Source organism: Mangifera indica, unplaced genomic scaffold (assembly GCF_011075055.1).
Source record: "Mangifera indica cultivar Alphonso unplaced genomic scaffold, CATAS_Mindica_2.1 Un_0050, whole genome shotgun sequence".
Lineage (NCBI taxonomy): Eukaryota > Viridiplantae > Streptophyta > Magnoliopsida > Sapindales > Anacardiaceae > Mangifera > Mangifera indica.
Genome location: NW_025401142.1, coordinates 86,346 through 112,848, shown reverse-complemented (window position 1 = coordinate 112,848; position 26,503 = coordinate 86,346). Strand labels below are relative to the sequence as shown.

The 26,503-nt window shown below is 31.3% G+C and overlaps 1 protein-coding gene across 1 annotated transcript; it reads right to left on the bottom strand.

Annotated features, from left to right (window-relative positions):
- Positions 1-23,786: 23,786 nt before the first annotated feature.
- Positions 23,787-26,063, bottom strand: LOC123206812 (G-type lectin S-receptor-like serine/threonine-protein kinase LECRK3). The gene has a single exon (XM_044624065.1). It carries the CDS (start codon positions 26,061-26,063, stop codon positions 23,787-23,789), a length of 2,277 nt encoding a protein of 758 aa, XP_044480000.1.
- Positions 26,064-26,503: the final 440 nt, after the last annotated feature.

The following is a 26,503-nucleotide window of genomic DNA, read 5'->3' as shown; positions in this document are numbered from 1 at the left end:
TCAATGCAATTTGATTAATTTTTGCAATATATATATATATATATATATATATATATATATATATCATGAATATAATTTGTAATTATAATTCATAATTTATTTTATTAATAATTATTGAATATTTGATTTTATATAATTTAATCGAATAATTTTATAGTTTGTAATTTAGTTATTTTTGTTTAATTTGAATATTATTTATAGATAAAAGTTTTCCTATAATTAAATTGATTTATTTATGTTTCCAATTTGTGCTTTTATTTCAGTTGTGTAGTAAGCTGCCAAGAAGAATAGTCGGTGATTTATGTGATTTGGTTGATTTTTTTGATAAATTCTAGCAAATTGTTGGTGATACTGAATTTGAGTTAATCATTCATGGATTCTGCTACTGGTAAGGAAAATTCAAATTCTAAAAGTAGTAGTAGTAGTGTGGGTTCTGCAAAAAAGAATAATGATGAAGACCAAAATCCATTGTGGAAATATGTCACAAAAATTGAGAAACTTGGAGAATCAGGGGGTACATGCAAATGGGTTTGTAATTTTTGTCAGAAAGAAAGGCAAGGGACTTATACTAGAGTTAAAGCTCACCTATTAAAAATTACGGGGAAAGGAATCGGTGCTTGTTCTAAAGTAAAATTTGAAGATTTAGTAGAAATGAGAAAATTAGATGATGAAGCTACCAATAAGGTTTATAATTCTCAACCTAAGGAAGTGTCATTGCCTAGTAGTACTACTAATGTAAATCAATCATTGTCTTTATCCTTACCGTTATCGAGTGGGTCAAATCTTTTTTTAAAGAAGAGAAAAGTTGATGATTCTCCTATTGTTAAATCTTTTGACATACAAACTAGAACTCAATTAGATGAGAAAATTGCTAGAATGTTTTACACTGGTGATCTCCCTTTTAATTTTGCTAGGAATCCAAACTATATTAGTGCCTTTTCATTTGCAGCTAATCATTCATTGGGTGGTTATGTGCCTCCTGGGTACAATAAATTAAGAACTACACTACTTCAGCAAGAGAAAACAAATGTGGAAAGGTTATTGGAACCTATTAAAAGCACTTGGATGGAAAAAGGGGTTAGTATTGTTAGTGATGGATGGAGTGACCCACAAATGAGACCTTTAATTAACTTCATGGTAGTTTGTGAATCAGGCCCAATGTTTATTAAAGCTGTTAATTGTGCAGGTGAAGTTAAAGATAAATATTTCATTGCTAATTTATTGAAGGAGATAATTGATGAGGTTGGTCATCAAAAAGTAGTTCAAGTAATAACTGATAATGCTAAAAATTGTAAAGGTGCTGGGGAAATCATTGAAGGTATGTTTCCACATATTTATGGGACTCCATGTGTTGTGCATACTTTGAATCTAGCTTTGAAAAATATATGTGCAGCTAAAAATGTGGAATCTAATCAAGAGACATATGATGAATGTCATTGGATAACTGATGTTTATGGTGATGTTCTGGTAATTAAAAACTTCATAATGAACCATTCAATGCGATTGGCTATGTTTAATCGATTTAGTCCTTTGAAATTACTTTCAGTTGCAGACACTCGTTTTGCTTCTGTTGTTGTTATGCTCAAAAGATTTAAATTAATTAAGGGTGCTCTAGAATCAATGATTGTAAGTGAACAATGGGGACAATATAGAGAAGATGATCAAGGCAAAGCAAGATTTGTTCGTGATAAGGTGTTGGATAAGAATTGGTGGGCGAAGGTCAATTACATTCTTGCTTTTACTGCACCGATTTATGATATGATTCGAATGTGTGATACAAATAAGTCATGACTTCATTTGATTTATGAGAATTGGGATTCTATGATTGAAAAAGTTAAATCAGTTATTTATGAACATGAAGGAAAGTTTTCTACCCAAGATTCTCCTTTCTATTCAGTGATCTATAGTATTCTTTATGATCGTTGGGCAAAAAGTAATACTCCACTCCATTGTCTAGCTCATTCATTGAATCCAAGGTAAATATTTAATTGAATTATATATTTCTTTCATACTTATTTGATATATTTATTTATTAAATTGGGTATTAATTTGTTAACTATTTGATATATTTATTATTTGTGAAGGTTTTATAGTGAACAATGGCTTGAAGGAGGTGAAGGTAGAGTGCCTCCTCATATGGATGGGGAAGTATCTATTGAGAGGAACAAATGTTTTAGAAGGATCTTTTCTAAAGATGAGCGTTTTAAAGCATTGGATGGGTATGCTAACTTCTCTCTCAAAAGTGGACCGTTTGAAGATCCTGATTCAATTGGTGCTAGATTTAATACAGAACCGATGAAGTGGTGGGCGTGTTTTGGTTCAAATGCTCCATTTCTTCAAAAGTTAGCATTCAGAGTACTTGGACAACCTAGTTCCTCCTCTTGTTATGAAAGAAATTGGAGTACTTATTCTTTCATTCATTCAATTAGAAGGAATAAATTAATTCCAAAACGTGCAGAAGATTTGGTTTTTGTTCATAACAATCTTCGTTTATTGTCAAGGGTTAACTCTAAGTATTATGATGGTAAGGAGAAGATGTGGGATGTAGGTGGAGATGACTTTGGGAGTATGGAAGATGTGGGAGTTCTTCAATTAGCCAACCTGTCATTAGATGAACCAGAATTGGAGTCTGTTTTTTTCGATGAAGATGCAAATGACACAATGGATAAGGAGAATGATCAAATAGAGAAAATACAATAAATATTTTACTTTTTTTTAAATTTTTTATTATATTTTATTTGATGACTTTGATATTGACCCTTGGAAATTATTATTTTGATGAAATAATATTGAGTTTGTAGGTTGATTTATTTACATTGTGATAAAATATATTGATTTATATACATGTTTATTTTCCATTTTAAAAGATGAATATATAAGTGTTGATTTAATTTATACATACATGTTTCAAGAACTTGAATTTGTAATTTATTTTTGGTACAAAATTATTTTGTTATATGTTATTTTAAATTGGTTGGAAAAAATCAATTGTTGTATTTTTTTAATTAAAATATAGGTTATTGTATTTTTTATAAAAATTTCATATTTATAAAAAAAACCCTATATTTTTTATATTTACACGTTTCCCCACATTTTCATTTTCTACTTTTTTAAGAAAATACGTTTTCACGTTTCCGTTTCCACGTTTCCACGTTTCCGTTTCCGTGCTACCTAGGTCCAAACTAGTGTGATATCTGGTTTAGTGGTTAACCAAGTTCCCACTGAGAAGCCATCGCCTATTTTGTAGAACCCAAATGTGAAACGGCCAGAAGTCGAGGGCCATGAAGTGTGTTTAGTGAGAGGGGAGAGTGAAGAGCCTCCGCTATGTTTTTTGATGGAATGTGAATAAAATTGGCTTCAACTTCAAGCATCATAATCAAGAATAAGAATGAAATAATATATGTTGCAGTGGCCATGGGAGAAATCAACTGATTAGTTAATAGCTCCATGCTCAATTTAACTTTGAGCTTGATCGTAGAAAAAACACAGGAAATTGAAATTTTTACCCTTATTTGAGCCCACGTATACATTTATACCACACTTTTTATATTTTAAACATTTTTATCACTTTATAAGATAGGATGTCTAAATTGTTTTTATCTTCAATATTGAGAAACCAAAACTAAGTTTATAGTATTACTTACTTTTAATGCACTATGGAGAGAGGAAATATATAGATATTTAGTATCAATATTTGTAACAAGATTTATATTTATGTGTTAGATAAGATCAAGTGAATTTAAAATTGTTGAGTTTAAATTTTTTAAATTAAATGTATAAAAATTGTAAACTCAATTGATCTTATCAGCCGAAATTTTCAAAAGTAGCACACAGAAAGATAATCCAAGAAACCACTCATGAAGAGCACGCATGGAAGAAGTACTTGGTGTTAATATGCAAAGAATACATTATTACATATATCTGAAGAATCAAAACAAAAAAATAATTGGATATTCACGAGAGTTTGCAAGGAATAATGTGCAGAAGCATGGAGGGAATAATTTTAAAAATTGCAAAATCTTGCAGGGAATAACTTGACTTGCAGAAAAGAGATAATGCAATAATTTGTGCAATAGTATTCATGTGAAGATATATTCATCTTTAGCATATATATATATATATATATATATATATATATATATATATATATATATATATATATATATATATATATTCATCTTTAGCACATCTATCTTAAACATACCATAAAAGGGAGATCTATACTTTGCACGAAAAAAATTCAATGAGCAATCGACTGACGAAACTTATTGGATTTGTAGAGACAGAATAATGGCAGGAGAACAAGTGAGGTTTCTTATAAAACAAAAGCATAAATGCATTGTGTTGTACCAAAATTAATTCAATTTGAATTCAGCCTAAATCATTTCAATTTTAACAATAAATCAAAATATTGTTAAATATTGCAATTTTAACAATATTGTTAATTAACCAATTGGTTCAATTTTAAAAATGAAAAAACGGTCAGAAAATTGATTTTGGGTGAGAAGGTTAGTTTGGGAGGAGGGGGGGTTGGCTGTGCAAATTTCCCTTTAAATTTGCTTTAAGGGGTTGGCGACGCCAGCCCTTTATTTTGGCTTAATGGGGTTAGCGCCGACCCCTTTATTTTCCTTATTCACTTTTTTATTTAATCATATATTTTTATTTTGGCTTTATTTAATTTTTATTTAAATAAATATATATATTTTGTTAGAAATATTTTTTCTTAAAATAAATATTATTTTGTTAAATAATAAATATTTCTTGTTAGTTATTTAACATCTACTTGGTATATGAACTGTGATATATAAATAAATATATATTTAAAAACATATTTATTTGGTTAGAGTAAATATTATTTTGTTAGAAAAAATAATATTTCGTTAAATAATAAATTTATTTAAGTATCCAACAAGTTAAGAAATACAGACAGTAGTTTTATTTGAATGTTATATTAGTTAATGTCAACCATGATATTTTAATAATGATAATTCAGTTTATTTGATTGATCTTTGATTGATAATGATTGTCTTTAATTAATCTTTCATTAATTACATTAATGGATTAATATATTTTTCAGGAATTTGCAATTAACTACCAAGAAGGGGCGTACAGATTCTATGATGCATATAGATTTCAAGTGCACATATCACTTCAGACGAAGATGGACATTGTGACTATACTGAGGAATAAAGTAACATTTACTCAGAGAGATATTTTTCAAACAACCTATTTTGTACACTTCTTAGATTTGGCAGAGCTATGGTTTAGTGTTGTTTTCATACAATCGATGTTACTTTGGATAATTAACCACGGGAACCCAGAAAAAGAAATGTTGTTTAGCATAAATGGTGTTAAGTTTCGATTTAGCCCTGTAGAGTTTGCGCTAATTAGTGGTCTAATTTTCTGGGAGGACATCGATGTGTCCAACTATGTTGATTGTACAGGGACGCCTTGACTGAGAGAGGAATACTTCCCTTGTATTCACAGGTTGTTACCCCATGAGGAGATCGAGCAAACAGTTGACAATCAAATATGGGAAGACAATGATAACGATGAAGTGAAGTTCGTAGTACTGTACTTTACGTTTACGGGATTATTAAGGGCAAACAACAGAACAAGAATACTTGATAATTTTTTGCATTTAGCAGACAATCTAGATGCATTTAGTCGGTACCTATAGAAGATGGTTACATGGAATAAAATAACTAAATCGATGCAGAAGAGTATTCATAACAAATATCAATATTGTGTTGAATACTACCCGCCTTACAGAAGTCCGCTCCCATATGTTAGTTAAAATATTTTGGGATATTCGATTGCTTTCCAGGTAATTATTGTATAATGAATAAAGTCAACATTCATCTTTACAATTATTAATACTAACCCGTTCATTAGAGATGTCAATGGGTCAGGCCGGGCCTGTTCTAGCTCGGCCTATTGGGTTAATGGGCTGGGCCAGGCCTAAGGCCCAAACAGTAACGAGCCTTTTGGCCAGGCCAACCTATTGAAATATAAAGGCCCGACCCATTTAATAATGGGCTTTAATTAGGTCGGGTCGGCCCAATTAATCAATCTTTTAAAAAAAAATTAATTGAAATTTTTAATTAGACACTAAACATAAGAGATATGCACATTTTATTAAAATAAATTTTACCATGTGAATATGGGCTTGTAATAGGCCATATAAACTTGAAAAGATGGCCCATGTAACACTTTATAAGAAATTAGAATCAGATTTTACGATTTTCTCCTCCCGCTTGAAGCCTTGAAGGATCCTCAAGAAGGGAAGCAGTTGTCGTTATTGAATTTATTTGATATTAGATCTATTTGTAATATTTTGTGATGATAAAATTAAAATAAAATGAGATTAAAAATATAATAAAATAATTGAGATTGAGAGTTTGAGAGATTGAAAGATTGAGAGTTTGAGAGATTGAAAGTTTGAGAATTTTATAATTGTAATTGAAAGTAAAAATGAAAAATTTAGTAGGTTTTTATAGGGAAAAAAATAAATTAATTAAAAATTTTTTTAAAAAAAATTAAGCAGATCTACTTCTCCTTTTGCTTCTCTTCTACCTTCTGTCGCAAGGCAGATTCTGCTTCTGCACCTTCTGCTGCCTTGCAGCAGAAGCGAGGAAAAAAAAAGTAAAAATTTTTATTTTTGTATAAACAGCATCGAGTCGGGTTGGGCTAGCCCATGGGTATAATATAAAGGCCCAAGGCCCGGCCCCATAGGCCTATGGGCTTGGCCCGACACTCTACAATACCAGGCCAGGTTTTATCGTGTATAAGTTTTTTTTCATGCTTCAGGTCGGGCCTCTATTCGACCCAGCCCAATTGATGTGTCTACCATTCATATTGTACATTCTACAGTATTGGATTTATGAGACGATTCATAATCTATCACCTTATGTCTGTCTGGAAGCACATGATCAAATATCTTGTAACTTGAAGTGGAAGACAAATGTATTATCGACTTAGGATGACATATCGAAACTTGGAACACTCCTCCAATAAGTTGTTCATTAGTTGATTTACATTTTATTATTCACTCTTTACTCCATTATTTCATTCATTTTCATAAATTTCCTTTATCATGTTTCAGGAAGGGATTACAATGGCATTGCGTCTGACTGAGACTAAACGTAACTCTAAGTGGTACCTCTGAGCTTTGGAGTTTATGGGAGAATAGGCTCTGTTGGCATCATCAGATGATGAGTCTACAGATTCTAACGATAATGATAATGCCCAGTCGATTCATCATATTCCCTTTCAAGCAGTCACTCAAGTCATCAGCTGCTAGGTCATAAGTCTCATTTGTCCTTATGGCATCCCTACTAGTATGAGATTTCCCTTCTCATGTGTCAGGGACATCTCATGCTAAACAAGCATCTCCTCTATAGGGGTCATTCCCTCGTACTACACATTCACGAGAGTTATATAGGTCCTCTACTAATATACGTGTATCATCTCCATAGAGGTCTATCTCTCATACTTCTTATCCTCGAGAGTACCAAAAGGATGAGCCTACAAGGCACTCAGTTCATGCTACAGTAGTGTCTTATATAACTGTCTTCAGTAGATTTTAATAGAACATGGAAGAGGCTTCTGTTTTTAAATGCAGCAACAGTTAGACCAACACGCTATCATGATGTGCAAAGAGTGGGAAAAATAAGCATCGATGTTTCATGGGGACCTACAAGAGCAGTGGCAAAAATAGGTATCAATGTTTCATGGGGATATGTAAGAGCAACGACAGTAGCAGCAATCGATGTTTCGTGGAGAGATGCAAGATATGGCAACAACAAATATCAACGTTTTGTAGGGAGATACATGAGTAATGACAACAACAAACATTGATGCTTCGAGGGAAAATGTAGGAACTCCAATCCTGATTAAATAATCAAATGATGAGACTTGAGGATTTCTATGTTCAAACATTTGGATCAGTAGAAGTTATTCTCAACTATACTTTTTTTTTTTTACAATTAGTTGTATTATGATATAATAATAACCATAATTTTTTTTTTTCAGTTAGATGACTCATCAAACGATGATGTTCAACAAGAAGAGCAAGCTCGAAATACAACTACTCAAAAGGCAATAATAACCAAAAAAATGTCAGCATTCGATCATATGCTATAGAAAGGAAAACAATTTGTCAGTCCATTCACAGATCCAACAAAGGCCAAAAAGAGTAAACAGCCCATACCTGACTTACGATTGGCTAGGGACTATAATGAGTTCTTACTGTGGTACTGTTATGCATCAGATACTGACAGCCGATATGTCTTCCTCGAGGGACTAATTGGAATGACCGTGTATGTGAGCAAACCCTAATGGGCCCAAATTATTAATCAGGGTCAATGGTTAGAAAACACAGTATGCATCATTCATTTGTATTCGTTCGTATTGGGTATCACTGTCAACTTACGATCTTACTTATTTGTATGTATAGCATATTGAAGCCTTTATGGGAATACTTCACACATCTTTTCCAGATATTAACTGGATGACTGTTTCAACCCATTTTGTAGCACTTCTCCTACAATGTTATGATGAGTTAAAACGATTGGGTGAAAATATAGAGTGGCCATCATTTTTCCTAGATCAAATTAATGGCGTCTCATGTCTACAATCCGTTGAATACTTTCGACCATGGAGCAGTGTTGATAAGTTCATTTACAACTATAAGTCGTTTGCGGTATACAGTTAATGGTAACTATATTTATTTCTCTTTATTGATTGGCAGGTATTCATTCCACTGAACATCGATAACTAACATTAAGTGTATGGCGTTTTGGATATCAATGATTAGAAACTGTATGTATACAACTCTGCCTAATATACCACTAGCTTAAAGAGGATGAAGAAGTTGATGATGCCATATAAGACACTGACACACCTAATGAAGGAAAGTAATTAGGTGATTGTCCTTGTCCAAGATGAAAACACTCTAACGAAGATGAAATAAGCTTCGTCAGTGGTTGACATGTGATCGACAGGGAAATTTAAACCAAGAGGGAGAGCCAACACGACTAAAGATGGTTGTCTTCAGTGACAGTTTGCAACCCTAGAAAAAAAATTTTGATTTTTCAAACTTTAGGTGAGGGAAATTGTGAGATTTTCAAACTGAGAGGGGCAAACATAATAAAACTTTAGTTTTTTAAAATTTTTATTAAATAACAATTTTACCCCTGATCATAACTAAAATTTTAAACGGATGGGTGGGATTTTATACTTCTTTTTTAGAACACAGCTAAACTTAGATGGGAAATAGACCTTTGGTATTAATTAAAAGATTACTAAGTATAAATAAATTATTACTATATTTAATAAAATTTAATAGGTAAAAATAATTATTATGTTTAGTTAAAGGTAACAAAATAATAACAGTGTATTATTTTACTTGAATGTTTTTGGATATAAAATATTTTTTATATTACTTGTTATATTAATTGAAAATGAGGTTATTTTTGTCTTAAAAATTAATAAATAATAATAAAATCAATATAATCTCCAAAATCTTTTAACACCTAAGGTGAAGGTAGCAATTAAATTACCACCTATATTATCTATCATATCACCATTGGTAATAAAAAATACCATAATATTTTATTACTGATAAATCAAACAAGTTAATACAAGTAATCAAAGATAGACTATCAATATAATTTTTGTTTACTGAGAACTAAACGACCCCTAGGAGATCAAACATGAATCAAATTTAATTCCATTAAAGCTAAATGCTAAATAAACATATTAAAAAAAACTAAAATCAACCAACTATTTTAAATGTCATAAATAGAATATACTAACTAAGTTAATATGTACAACAAAAAACATAATTAAATTTGAAAATCTAAAGGCTCAGAAACTACTTACAAGAATATTATGTCATCATATGTAGAAACAATAGGTCAACTGTTTCAAATCAATAACATATGCATCTAAACAAAAACTGTGAGTATAGTCAATTTTAAATATTATTCAAATAAAAGACATTTATCATTAGCTTCAACTACTTTAAAATAGAATAAACCATAACTTTCACCAACAAGAAACTTGTCTTAGTTGCACATTGGTAGAACAGAGCAGGACTGCAACAATTTATGGAATAAATGACTTATTAAGAAAATAATAATGAGAATAATAATTCTAGACCAAGTATTGAACAAAGTTAGTTGAATTTGATGCAAACTTAGTAATATTGAAATAGAAATAATGGTCCTATGCTTAATGTAATAGGAGTGATTGCATTGTTACGAAGAAAAAGATGAGAAGAAACGAAAGCTGAAGAGGTAAAGATGAGATAGGGGTGTTGGTAGAAAGAACAAGATAATGAGATTATGGGATTTTGAGTTTATATAATAGTGACAAATTTATAATAATCTAAAACTATAATGGATGTGTCAATAAGTAAAGATATTAACATAAAAGAGTAGGGACGAGGACGGGGATGGGGATGGGGATGGGGACAAGGACAGAGACAAAACAAGGTGAGATAGGGATGAAGCAAGCTAGGGAAGAGACATCTATATCCCCATCATAGATTGTGGGGATACTTCTCATCTTCATTCCCATCTTTCACTATTTTTATTAAGGTATGCCAGAGACCTTAAATTCAAGCTTAAATTGTCAATTCTAGTTTAGCATAGCCTTTAACCACCAATCTTGCATTGTGCTTATAAATTGAGTTGTCTGGATTCAACTTAATTTTGTTAGACCCCTAGCTGTTTTGATTATATCAAAACTAAGTTTAAAGTTGTTAATTTATATTTATTAAGCTAATTAAGTCCATGGTATAAAATTCTTATAACTGAAAGACGAGTAAAATTTATGTTTTCAACCTTTTAGACATGAGACTCCTGTCTCTAAATGTGAGACGCCTATTCCTTTGCTAATCACATGCCTATCCTTGCAAATTTGAAACTCTCAAGATTTTTTGCCAAATGAACAAGGACACCCATTCCCTTGGCTAGGACACCTATTCCTCTGTTAGTTCATTCATGTCTGAAGCATTATAGAATTGAATCCTAAAAGTGCAAAAAAAGATCCCTATCTTAGAAAAAGGGATGTTCGTCCCTAGAATGGTGCATTTCAAGAATTTGACTATTGAACAACTATTTCGAAGCCACCAAAGTTGGAATGTCTAAGAGGATGCCTATCCCTCAAAATAGGATATCCATCCTATCGTGTTTTTAAGGCCAAAATATCATTATTGAAGTTCAATAGATACATTATCTCAATCAATAGTTATTTGAGCTATTACAACCACCCAAGACCATAAATTGGAGACTCTTGGATAGGGAATAGGTTAGAAAACATAATGTAAAAAGCTTATACTTTTTCTTCTCCAATTCCTCTCACATAAGCTTATAACTCAAAATTCTTAAGAGATACATTTATGCTCATTTTGTTGCATTAGTCTTGTAGATAATTTCACAAACATGATTTTCTATATTCAAACAATTGGGTAAATCTCAAATAACTATTAAGTCGGGTCCGATCCCAGATCAATTAGTGAACGTGGATGAAATCTCAGAGAATTATTATAAAGAGAAGATTCTTTTCTAGTGGAATTTCAAGTGGATTGTTTGAAGAAATGGATGTAAGAGGCTCGGAAGAGAAAGCTTTGAACCACTATAAATTATTAAGCACTTCTTTTCCTTACACTCTTTATGCTTACATATGTGTTGCATGTTTTGATTAGTTCCTGGATATAGTTTGTTCTTAATTGTTTGTAAAATTATGATTGATTGGAAATTTGCCCAAGATTTTTTATTTTGATTTAAAAGTTTTAAATAATCCTATTCACCTTCCCTATAGGATTATTAGTCATTTAAGGTTTTTCAATTAATATCAAAACTTAGACTCTAGGTTTATAAATTCTAACAAATTTTAGAGTTTAAAATTGAATTTAAAATGACTAGTACATCTACCCCTATTTTTGGTGAAAGATATAGTATTACGAGACCACCATTTTTTTTATGGGTCAAACTTTACTCAATACAAAATTAGGATAAAACTTTATATTCAATCGATAAATTATAAGTTATGGAAAATCATTGAAAATGGTGATTTTGTGTCTAGGGATCCTAGAACAAATTTGCCTAAGAATAAAGAAGATTTTAATTAGGAAGATAAAAAATTGATGAGTCTAAATGCAAGGGCTATAAATATGTTATTTTTTGCATAAGACTCAACCGAATTTAATCGTGTTTTCTTATGCAAGGGCTATAAATATGTTAGTTTATGCATTAGACTCAACTCAAGAGGTATAGACTATCCTTCAAACCACTCATGAGGTACAAATCAAGTGAAAGAGTCCAAAATCAAGCTTCTCTTCTAAGAGTATGAATTATTTGAAATGAAGTTAGAAGAAACTATAACCAATAGGTAGAAGAGGTTCTCAAACTTGATAAATGATCTTAGTAGACTTGAAAAGAAGTTTGAGACCATTGAGCTTGTGAAGAAGATGTTTCAATCATTGTTGGAATCATGGCATATGAAGGTGATTGTCATCGAATAATCAAAATACCTAAGTAAAATGGGTATGGATGAGCTTATTGGAAGCTTATAAACATTTGAGATGAAAAACAAGCCCAAGGAGGAAGAGATCAAACCAAAGAAGAATATTACTTTAAAGGTAGAAAATGATGGTCATGATTATTCAACAGATTAGGAAGGTGTAAATGTTCTTGCAAGGAAATTCAACAAGTTTCTGTCAAGAAGTAAATGCAAGAACTTCTCCAAATCAAAATACAAGGAGGATAGTGACAATGAAGTGATATGTTATAAATGTAAGAAGCCTAGTCACATCCAACAAAAATGCCCTCAACTCATGAAGAGAAGAAAGGAGAAGAAACTCAAAAAGAAAGTGTTTGCAGCCACTTGGAGCAGGAGTGACAATTCAAGTGATGAAATTAAGTCAAAGCATGAAAGAGTCAATCTATGCTTTATGACAATGAGCGAATCGAAGGAAGAGGGTAATAACTCTAACTCTTACTCTTTTAATGAATCGCAAGAAATATTTGATTGTTTAATGGATGAATATAAATGAATGTGTGCTAAAAATAAATCTTTGAGAAAACAATTGACATGCATTAAGAATTATCATGAAAATCTCATTAGTGAACATGCTAAAATTAAGGAAGAACTTGAATTAGTTAAAAATAAAAAGATTTTAGCATCAAATGAGTTAGAAAAGCTTAGAAGTGAAAATGATGCATTGCTTAAAAAGTGAGTAACTCAAATGAGATTTAAAAAAAATTCAAGATAGCTATAAAAATATTAGATGAGATGTTTGCATCTAAAATATGTGTATTAAACAAAGAAGGCCTAGGGAATAATGGAAATAATCTTTTTGTTAAATCATATAGGCTATTAAAGAATGATAATTTATTGCATTTAAAATGTAAATTTTGTGCTTTTATTAGTTATAATGTTGGAAAGTGTCCAATGAGGAATGACAAAACATTTAAAGTAAAGAAGGTTTGAATTCCTAAAGGGACATTGAAGACTAACCTTGATGGACCCAAAACCATTTGAGTACCAAAGATGTCTTGAATTCCTTTGTAGGAGTGTCTTATAGCATTTGAATCAAATGGTGCAAAATGAATGGCTATGCAAGACACATATTCGAATAATGAAGATGAGAGCACCAGGGTACATTGAAAGTTTAAATTTCTTCAAATTAAAAGCTTGGGATATCAAGTATCTAAACTCTCCTTTAAATTCAATAACCATATAATTTGAATTTGATTATTGGTTGGTTGTTTGAATATATATTCCTTAATATATTTTTGGTTAAATCCTCATTAATGTGATGATGATAACATTTAAATAATGCATTTGAATTAATTAAATGATTTCATGTGTATTTTGGTAAATATGTGATGATATAAATATATTTTTTAAAGGGTATCTTTGTAACATTTGATATAAGTTTGAACATCTAAATGTTTTAATGCTAGTTACAAAATCAAGTCAAATCAATGTGAACTTGTATTCAAAATTGATCATGACTTGATTTACATAAATTCTCCTCAAAGTGGATTAAGATATCCAAGATTTGTATATTGAGGTGTTTTGATTTGATACAAAATTCATTTGTCTCATTGCATGGTTTTAACTTCAAAATTCTTGAAAACTCATGTGTCTCTTTACATAAATGTTTATTCATAATTTTTTAGCCAATCATTTTATACAAAATACTAATGATTTCTCAAATTTAAGTTTTTGCATATCATGACTCTATAAGGGACATGTTCTTTTTGTTACTCAAACTTATTCTCATCTTATGTAGTTAATTATCATTGTTCATAGTTGTGGATAATATCAATATCTAGGTATCAATTTTGAAAATTTGTACAGATACCTAGTTAACATAGCTTCTAACATATTGAAAATGCTTTTGATATTTTCCTTGAATATTTTTATTGATTATGTTAATGATGTTTTGAGTTTAAATTATATACTTTGAATTTTATTGACTTGAGAAGATATATTTATTGATGATGATTGACTAAATAGTTTTTGGATATATGATATTCTTTTAGATTGAATGTTTGATAAATAGTTCTAAGGTTGAATGAAGATGAAGATTGGTTTAATGCCTTATTAATATTGGTATTGAGGTCATTTCTTCAGGTGAATTGTAGCTTGGGGTTGGAAAGAAGTATGGATGATATAAATGCATATATTGAAGTGTATTTTTTTGTTGAAAAAGGGTTTTATAAAAAAATATAGGGGAACCAAAATTTTTTCAAAATCTTATCATATAAACTTGTTTTAACACCAAAGTTTGGTAAATATTTTTGTTAAAGTAAGGGGGAGCATATAGACATTGACTAAGGGGGAGAAAATTTTTAAATTGGTACTGTTTTAGCCTTTAATTGGAAATCAAAAGAAATTTGTGCTCTAATTTATCTTTCCTCTATTATTGTTTTTGATTTATGACCAAAAGGGGGAGAAATTGGTTAAGTTTAAAAAATTTAAATAGGTTTATAAAATGAAAATGAAAAAAAAAAGGAGATGTCTATTAAAGTAATTGTGCTTTGATTTATCTTTCCTCTATTGAAGTAATTGGGAGCTTTTCAAGTGAAGAGGAGTTCTAAATTCTTTTTAAAGTTTTTCAAACTCTTTAAATTGCTTTTTTAATACCTAAACTTAAGTTTTGTCATCAATCAAAGATTATTGGATCCCTATGTATTTTGATTATGCCAAAACTAAATTTAAAGTTGTTAATTTATATTTTTATTAAGTTAATTAAGTTTATGACATAAAATTTTTATGATCGAAAGATGGACGAAATTTATGTTTTTAACTTTTCAGACATGGGACTTCTATCCCCAAATGTAGGACAACCATTCCTTTACTAGTCTCATACTTGTCCTTACAAGTTTGGGACTTTCAAGAATTTTTGTCAAACGAACAAGGACACTCATCCTCTTGCTTGGGAAGCCTATTCCTCAATCTAGGATGCCTATTATCGATCCCTTTATGTCTAAAGCATTCTATAATTGAATTCTAAAGGTGCAAAAAAGGACGCCCATCCCTATAGTGGTATATCTCAAGAATTTAACCGTTGGATAATTATTTTGAAACTAACAAAGTCATAATGTGTAAGAGGACACCCGTCCCTTAAAATAGGATGCCCGTCTCATCATGTTTTTAAGGCCAAAACATCATTATTGAAGCTCAACGGATACATTATCCCAACCAATGTTCACTTGAGCTATTCAAGTCATCCAAGACTATAAATTGAAGACTCTTTAATAGGGAATGTAAAAAGCTTATACTTTTTTCTTCTCCAATGCCTCTCACACAAGCTCATAACTCAAAATTCCTAAGGGATACGTTTATGCTCATTTTCTTGTATCAATCTTGTAGAGACATTCATAAACATTATTTTTCATATTCAAACACTTAGGCAAAATCTCGTATAACTATTGAGTTGGACATAATCCTGAATTAAATAGTGAACGTGGGCAAAATCCCAAAGAACTATTATATAGAGGAGATTCTTTATTAGTGAAACTTCAAGTAGATTACTTAAAGAAATAGAAGTATGTCTAAAGCATTCTATAATTGAATTCTAAAGGTGCAAAAAAGGACGCCCATCCCTATAGTGGTATATCTCAAGAATTTAACCGTTGGATAATTATTTTGAAACTAACAAAGTCATAATGTGTAAGAGGACACCCGTCCCTTAAAATAGGATGCCCGTCTCATCATGTTTTTAAGGCCAAAACATCATTATTGAAGCTCAACGGATACATTATCCCAACCAATGTTCACTTAAGCTATTCAAGTCATCCAAGACTATAAATTGAAGACTCTTTAATAGGGAATGTAAAAAGCTTATACTTTTTTCTTCTCCAATGCCTCTCACACAAGCTCATAACTCAAAATTCCTAAGGGATACGTTTATGCTCATTTTCTTGTATCAATCTTGTAGAGACATTCATAAACATTATTTTTCATATTCAAACACTTAGGCAAAATCTCGTATAACTATTGAGTTGGACATAATCCTGAATTAAATAGTGAACGTGGGCAAAATCCCAAAGAACTATTATATAGAGGAGATTCTTTATTAGTGAAACTTCAAGTAGATTACTTAAAGAAATAGAAGTAAGAGGCTTGGAAGAGAAAACTTTGAACCATTATAAATTATTAAACACTTCTTATCCTTACTCTTTTTATTTTATGCTTAGATATGTGTTGCATGTTTTGATGAGTTCCTAAATATAGTTTGTTCTTAATTGTTTATGAAATTATGATTGATTGGAAAAAAATTGTTCAAGAATTTTTATTTAGTTGAAAAGTTTTAAATAATTTTATTCACCTCTCTTCTAGGATTATTAGCCATTTAGGATTTTTCAAATTCGATATATCCATTTCCTCCCAATAACTTTCATATCTTAAAGTCTTTTAAATAGCTCCCAAGTTTTATATATCTTGATAATAAGCATCCCCTCTTGAATAGTGACATTTCATTCTTTATATTTGGAATGATTTGATAATAAGCCCCATGGCAACAAAGTTGCATCTCTTATTAACATCTTGCGATGATTTGATAATTCTAACTAGAGATTCTAAAGATGGGTTTCGTAATTATCATACAACTCCACCTCCTGTGCTTCATTTGAATCAAAAACTTCAATAAGATGAATAGCTAAAGTAGACTTTTTCTCCATCTTTTAATTCTTCCCAATTCCATTGTGCATTCTCATCAAACTTAACAACTCTATTAGTCACAATTTTTTGTGTTTTGAGATTTAATACTTGATGTGTTTGGTTTAAGGGATATGGCTAAGAAATTTTTTTTCGACATTTTCTTCGAACTTGTGTTGATTTTTAGTAGGAATTTGCACATTACTCAAGGATCCAACAATTGTTAGATGTTTTCCAACTGGTTTTCTATCAAGTAATGCTATGTGTATACACTTTTTTAATACAAAATCAGGGACACATATGATGTGTCATTATGTGATTATATATTATTTTATTTTTAATTTTAAATCACTTAATCACATGATAATACATCTTCTGTATATCCAATTATATGTTCAAAAGTGTGTTTTTATAATTTTATTATTTTATATCACTCCAAGCTTTAGTTAGAATCTTTCCTTATAACTACACCACTAGCCAACCTATTCAAAAGATAAACTATTATATAAACAATTCACCCTATAATTTTAATACTTCTCTATCAACGTGCACTTTGCCATTTCCATGATTGTTTTTTTTTTCTTTCTAAAACTCCATTTTGTCATGAAGAGTAACTAATTGTAAGTTGATGTTCCACACCTCTATCTTCAAAAATTTTGTCAAATTTAGAAGAATTATACTCCTCACCTCTACCGAACCTAAAAACCTTTATCTTGCAACCACCATGGGTTTCAAAAAGAGTTTTGAACTTCTTGGACAGATTAAAAACTTCACTTCTTTGCATTAAGTAAACTCAAATCATTCTTGTAAATTCATCCACAAACTATATAAATTGCTTGTTGTCAATTGTCCCTAGTTGATGGAGTTCTTATAAGTCCACACACATTCATACTTATTGTTTCACAAGTGTGAGTGTTATGTCAGTCATCTTGCAACTAGGGCAAATAACAATAGGAACTGTTAAGGTGATCTACAGCTAGCAAATAAACATTATTTTAATCCACAACTTGATGAAGACGTTTTAAACTAGATGTGACCTCCTCAAGAAACCACAAATAGGAATAGGGACTAAATCTATCATGACTATTGTAATATAGTTAACATTAAATAATTGTTTTATATTGTCTTGGAATCACTTTCTGTGCAATTACTCTCCTACCATAGTGGGATTATGACAACATCTATCAAACCCCCAACTTTCAATACTATAAATTATTAACAATGATAAAGAGAGTAAACACACAAAAAGATATTCTTATCAATTAAATGTTTCAATAATATAATTATGTTATTGTTTTAATAATAATAACACCATGAACGTAAGCTCTTACTATTATTGAATAAACCATGTTAATAACTCACTTTTTATTTTCTTGTGTTTGTTTTTTCCTATTCTGATATCTAAATCTGTCAAAGTTTGGTTTAATTTTAGCTAGTAAAAACTTTCACATCAACAGAGGATATTGATAGTCAATATTTACAATTTTATTGGTCTTCTCCTTGATAATTTTTATTTTATTTTTTTATAATTTTAAATAACCTTTTAGGATTTTTGGTTAAAATAAAATTTGAGTTTAAAATTTTTTACTTAAAAAAAATAATTTTCACTAAGCAACTAACCAGTTACAAAAACTTAAGTATAACAATAATTTTTATTTAAAGAAATTGAACTGAATGAATTGGATATAATTTTTATAATAATAATTTTTATTTTAAGTTAAAAAATTCAAACAAATTAAAGAAAATATTATTTAATAACTAATTATATTTATTCATTAAATTTATAAAAATAAAAAATAATTTAACTTTTAAATTTAAATCTCCAACTACTAATTAATATTTGAGGATCTCAGTATCTCACTTAGTAGAACTAATGATAGGTGTGGCCGTTTCAAATTTGGTATAGTTCATCGTGCCACAAACCTCGTCATCCTATGCTAAAGTCTGTCTTACATTTTTGGAAGGCACAAAGCATGACTTATAACATGACAAGCGTGCTTTTGTGAACTTTTTGGCAAGCTAGCCTTCATGTTTTGTGGGCTCGTTCATCAATAAATAAACTTTTTATTTTTTTAATTTTTTGTAAAATTATTACAATTCATAATTTTTTTAGTTAAATCTCTTACTCATGGAAGAAAAAAAAAATCATAGTTATATAATAAAAGAAAATTAAAACAATAAAATAAAGAAAATCATAGATGAAAAAATAAAATTATATGTAATATAATTTACAAGTATCATATATTTTTACTTTAAACTATATCTAAATTTTTAAAATCTTCAAATATAATTTTAACAACACGATTTTGTAGCTTGAAATCTACAGTGCTTTAATCTTTCATGTATATAATATTTTAAAAAATACTTGAATGTAAATTTGATGTTGTATCATCTAATACACACTCACTTACATTACTTACATTACTTTGTTTAATTTATAAGTAATAAAATATTCTGATAACTTTTTATTACTAATGGTGATGTGACAAGTAATATATAAGATAATTTGATCATCATTTTTATCTTAGGTATTAAAAGATTGTTAAAGTAATCTTAATTTTATTATAACTATCATTATTTATTAAATTTTTTAGAGCAAAAATAATTTTATTTTTAATTAATCTAACAAATAATATAAAAAATATTTTAGAATAATTATACTTAAAGGTATTTAAATAAAATAATATATCAGTATTCTTTTATTATCTCTAACCAAACATAATAATTATTTATACCTACCTATTTTTATCAAATTTTATCAAATACAGTAATAATTTATACCCAATAATCACTAAAGTAATTTATCTTTAAGGTAGTTTTCTAATTTTGGTAATAAAATATTCTCCAAACCAAATACCCCTAAAGGTTTTAAAATATTCCTTACATCAAATTCAACTTTTCAAACATATTAAGTAAAAAATAAAAGCATCTCAGGATTTTTAGTTGTATATTAAAATATTGAGTAACAACATTTTCATAACCTTTAAAGGATTTTAACATTAAATATAATGAGTCTAAGAAGTTTTAACATCAATTTTTAATTTTCTTTGCTCCTATTTCATCTTCTATTAATTTTATTTTATCTTATGCAATTAAATTTATTATATAACACACATTTAATATAAAATAATTTATCATCGAAAGGTAGATTTATATGTCACTACAATATGAATGAAATTCGTTGTTGCCTTTTAAATGTTGTAACATTTTTTTTAATGCTCATGATATGTTTACGAAGATACCTAATGCCACTTGAACTTGCACATATTAAGCTATGGATGTGATTTTTCATCTAAATATTGATTTTCTTCATTGTCAAAATCATTAAAAATAATTAAATTCTTTTGAATTATAATCCATTTTGAAATGAATTTGAGAAAAGAAACATAATTGAATAAATTAAAAAATTAAAATAAAAGGAAAAAAATTAAGAATTAAGAGAGATTATATTACTTTGATTTGCGAATTGAAAGTTGAATAGTTACGGAAAGAATAGAATAAAATTAGGGTAATATTTAATAAATACTAAAATAACTATAAACAACTTCATGACTGTTGGGGAGTAATCAAGTAACACTCATCACGGCTACCTCAATTGCTCAACGTTGAACACTCATCGCGCTAAACATTCCCTGTTGCCAAACTCGAGATACAGATATGGCGCCAGCGAAAACAGGCAAAGCCAAGGCGAAATTGGACGAGTCAACTCTATCCGCACAAGCTTCCACTAACAAAACTCAAAACGACAATTTCCCTTCTTGTTGGTCCAATCCAAAAATTTCAGTTTACATATCCTGAAAGCATGATTGGACAAGTTGGCACTTACCCAAAAAAAAATAAGGACAAGTAGGCAAGAGAATTAACCTAAACTAACCACATTCATAAGAACATTTGATGTAAAATCTGTAGGTGATAGTAGATTTTAGTTCTACTGTATGCACCTTAACATTGTCTAAATTAATGTTTATAATTGTGTTGTAAAAGCTTTTCCTTGTTAACATCGTTGTAGTCTTTTACCCTTTCGTTCTATCATTGAAGTTAATTTCACGTTCATCCTGTTGGGAGTAATCTCTTTTCATATTTTGTTTAGAGAATCTGATGCAAGCTCCATGTAAAATTTTTAAACTTAATAAAATTCTGGATTAAGAATCTAATTTTCCTTCCGTCATTATTGCAGAAGCTTGGTCTGCAGCTATTTGAAACGTCTCTCTCAACCATTGCATAGTAACAGCCATTCAAACTAGAGTGTATTGTTGAAAGCCACACAAAAGTTGGCCTAAGAACATTTCCCTTTCTATGAAGTACCAAAATTTACTAACTCCCAAAAAGAAAACCGGATTCCAGCAACGTATATCTGTATTCATCATAAGTATGCAGACTTTTTTTTATTTATATTCATATTAGTCTACAGACCCTTTCACCGTATTCATGTTTGTATAGGTCTGTAAACCTTTTTCCGTGTTCTAGTTATATCTCAAAAGCAAACTTTTTCTCATGAGTATGCAGACTAATTACCCAAACCCAAGATCTGACCCAAAACCCAATTAAGTTAATCTAAAGACCAGCCCGAGCATTTACCAAACCAAACTTAATTAATTCAACCCGACCCAAATTACACTCACCTCTCGAGCCCAAACCATTATACAACCCACACTTCCAAGCCCTACCAACCAAAACCCACTTCTAAGCCCAACCACCATCTTCCATTACAACCCACACTCTATTACCTACGCAAACTCCAACTTAATTTTATTAAACCCTAACAATATCCAATTGCACTTAACCCAAGCCCCAATCCGTTTGACACTCACATGCCCATTCGAGTTAATCTGTAACACATTTACGTCCTTTACCTCTTTCATACCACCAAAATATCTAATAAATCTCACCACTTTGCCACTGCCATTTGGGTTAATCTCACCACCATTTGAGTTAATCTGTAATGATGTAACCAAAATTGTAAAGAGCGTGAAAAAGTGTTATCCTTTTGATGTAATTAATGCGTAACTCACTCTTTTCCGCTTTGAGGTCAAGGTGGCTCTCGTTATGCAGGGCAATGTTACAACTTTGGTATATTGTGAAAAGATGTAGCAATCCAAGGGAGGAAAGAACACGTGGCTAGCTTTAGGGAAAAGGCAGAAAATGTGTGAAGAGAGGCAAAAATTTGTATGAAAAAGGAAAGGAAAGAAGGGCAACAAAGAAGAAAAATATAGTTAGTTGTGGAGAGACCCTTGTCACTGGAAAACTAAGCCCCAAAAGAGGATTTTGACACTCGAATTTGGTGGAAGATCGTATTTAGTAGTGAGACAGAGCTACCTAACATTCATCCCCAACAATATTAACAATTCTTGGCACTTGGCATCGGGTTATTTTGTATTTGGTTTCTACCAACAAGGTAATGAATTTACAATGGGAATTTGGCGGTTGTGTGGACCACAAATCAAGATGGACCTGCCAATCCCCTTTAATCCTTTTATTGAACCCACCAAACTTGGTATGCTTCTCCAAACACCTCAAAGTGGTGAGAAAACCACTGCTCCATTATCTGAGCCTGCTTCAGCATTTTGGTAACTTTATCATCTATGACAATGAATCTCAGGTCATTTGGGAAAGCTTAGATAGTCCAACCAATACCATATTAGGTGGTCAGTCTATTTTATATATGCATGAATAAAATGAAAGACAAAGGATAAATTAATAACACAATCTAGAAGGCTATACGACATAAATGTATTAGGGTAAGATAACTCACCGTTATGATAATTGGTGTAGACAACTCTCCTATTAAAGGGTAAAAACAAACTACAACGAATCAAAATGAACTAAAAAACTCTACAAGTTTTAAGAACTTCCAAGATAAAAGAAATTTAAGTGTATCATCTCCTCTTATAGCCAAACTAAGATAGAAGGAGAAGACATCTTAGTTGTCCAAATCAACCCTAAAACATGTGTCAACAATCTTACTATGCAAACAAAACATGTCCAACAAGAATTTTGAGCACACAACACAGAACATTTGAAACATTAATAGCACTAGCTAAAATATCACTATTATGATAAATCACAAAGATCTTGACTCTCTATGTGTTATCTATCCATGCAAGAAGGTGAAGAGTTTCTGAAGCTCTGCTCACACTCTAGAAACTAAGGGGTAATTGTTATACAGTTAATACTTTTTTATCAAAATCATGAAGTAACACCCAATAAAGTGATAAGTTACATGAACAATAACTAGATACATCTTTGACATAGCTTAACTTATGAAAATGAAACTTCATATAAAAAGAAAAGTCAAAGTGAATGAATTGTGTCTAGTCCAAGTTAATCTTAAAATATTGTCAGAAAACATGTTAATGTGAACAATATCACATAACAATGTCCAAGGGGCACAAGTACAAAAAATCGAGGTAGAGCTTGACATAAAAGCTTACACAAGAAATGGATCTTGCTCATATATAACGGGTATAGTTATAGTAACACAAAGCATTCTAGCCACAAATACTCAATAACTTGAATAATAACATGTTTCACATATTCTGTAGACGAAACCAAATCCAGAAAACTAGAAACTTAAAAAATGAACATACCTAAAGGCTATAGTTCCTTCAAACAAGAAGAGTTGGACATGGATGGACTGGAATGTCCATAGTTCCTTCTAACATCAATATCACATTTTTCATAGAAGGACGCAGATTTGGGTCATCTTTAGTACACAACAATCCAACCTTCACCATCCTTTCCAGCATTTTCATGTCAACTTCTTCCTCCGTTACAAGCTTCTTTAACTCTCTGGAAACAAAGCAGTTATAGACCCAAGTAGAAAGAAGAACTTCATCTGGTGTAGAAACATTCACTTTAATATTGCTTCTACAACATATAATCTCCAACAGCACGACTCCGAAGCTATAAACATCTGATTTCACTGTTATTGGCCCATTCTTTTGCCATTCAGGTGCCGTGTAGCCTTGGGTGCCTTTGAACCCGGCAAGCATTTCCCTTTGATTCGGCATTAAACGTCTAGCTAAGCTGAAATTAGAAATCTTAGCAGTCCAAGACTCATCCACGAGAATAGTTTTGGAATTAATGTCACGGTGAATTATTGGGAACTCACACTCTTCATGGAGATAATGGATTCCTCTCGCCACATCTAAAGCAATTTTCACTCTTTCTCTCCAGTGAGGGCGTTTTTCTTCATTAAATATGAAATCTGCAAGAGAACCCTTCCCCATATCTTCGTAAACAAGAGCCTTCCTGGAGCCATCCAAACAAAATCCAAGCAAACGAACCAAGTTTCTGTGATGCGTTTGGCGAATTGTAGCCATCTCTTCTCGGAACTTCTTTTCTCCTTCTTCCGTAGGATCTTCCAACCGCTTTACTGAAATCTTCTTCTTTCCATTAAACATATACCCTCTGTAGACTGCTCCAAACCAATCTCTCAGCAACTCGTCCTTAAACCCATCTGTGGCCTTATCTAGTTCATTATAAGAAAATGATTGTAATGAGAACTCTTGGGTTGAATCTAAATTCGAATTTCCTTGAAGCTTTCTATATCTCTTAACTCGGAGCTTGTACATAAAGAAACTGGAAATTGCTATGATGAAACACAAGAATGTGATGGAACTCAAACTTGCAGCAAGAATTGAAATAAGTTTTCTTTTGCTTTCAGTCTTAACTCTATCATGAAGAGCGTCCTGCAAGATAATTTGATCAGGTGGGATGCTGAGGCCGGTGTTGCCTGAACTCCACTTGACAAAGACAGTAGCTGAATCAGACTGACTCTTCATCCCATACATCAGTGGAAGTTTGAATGTACTGCAAGTTCCATTAACATATAATGCAGCTCCACAGTGACAATCGTACAAGCAAGACTTGTTGCAATCTTCCTTGTTCATTGATTGCTTGGCATAAGGCAAACCTCCCAACTTTGTATTCTCCATATCGGCAATATTGTAAAAAAGTTCTGGCTCCTTCCTTCTACAGCCTTCTTCGTCGGTGAAATTTCTGTAGCAGCCCAGGAATCTCTTCCTCGGGTTGATGAAGTCAAACCCTGGGAAACATTTACAGTCTGCTTCACTACTGTTGCTATAACAGTAGCTATTAAAACCGCAGGAGCCTTTCACCTCACATTGATTCTTTAACGCAAACCACTCCACCTTCACATTAGGTTCTCCACTAATGTCAAAGTGATGTGAGTATAGCCTTAAGATCCCGTCAGCATCAAGTGTTGCACGGTAAATTACAGTTTTGTTATCGTCGGAATAAGAGCTGCCGGCTAATATTTTCAGAGTCTTGTTACCATTGATTAACTTTAAAACACCACGAGTACTGAGAAATAATTCTGCGTCGTAGTCAAGTCCAGTAATTTTCCAATAAAATTCCGTAGCTCCATCGGTATGGTTTACAGGATAGGAAACAAGTTCTCCATTCTGGGTTATTCTGAGGCCAAACTGTCCTGAGGAGTGATCAAATGTTGATTTACTTGACGTCAGTTGGGAGTACATGCTTTGGCCCCCTAATATGGTGTCAGTCGGTTGGTCGAAGCTTTCCCAGATGACATTGGATTTGTTGCCGCGGATTATAAATTTACCAGAATCTAGCATAGAAGCTGAAACAGCTGGAGAATCCAATTCAGCCGCAAGTTTCTTTTCGCCTGGGCCAGTTTGAAGCAGTAGGCCATCCTTGGTGAAGTGAATACTAGAATTCAAGGAGACCGGTGGTTCATCCCGATCAGCTGTCCAGACAACTGTAATATTGGGTTGACTGTTCAGCCAAATACCAACTGAAAATCCATTGCCTTCTTGATAGAAACCAAATTCAAAAAGGCGGGATGGTGAAGACCATGATCTGTTCTTAGTATTGGGGTAAAGAACAGATCCTGGCATTATAAAATTCGAGCTTTCTGGTGGAGCTTGAATGTGCAGAGAAAATAGACAGAGTAATAACAAGCACATTGCTTGTAAAGAAGCCATCAGAAAGAGCCTTGAAATAAGTCTCCTTCTTTACAAATGTTTGCTTTAAGATCTTCCAAACAAAAAGAGGTGCACTGATTTAAGCGTGCAAAAGACACTGAAAACCAAGAGAATATTCAAATTTCCGAGGACTTAAGGAAACTGGATGGATTCAATGTCATCTTCCACCCAAACGCCAACTTGGATATTAGTCTATATTGTCTGTCACTGTAATTTTTTCCATGGACAACTCAAAAATCAATGAAGACTTTAACTTTGTTTTCACAATCAGCTTCACAATAGCGAGGTTGTGGTGTGTTGACTGACTTATGGCTTGCGAAATGGGAAAACACCGCAACCTCACAATTGTGATA

Excerpts from the sequence above, each read along its gene's own strand:
- LOC123206812 (XM_044624065.1), bottom strand. The coding sequence starts at position 26,063 with ATGCCAGGATCTGTTCTTTACCCCAATACTAAGAACAGATCATGGTCT.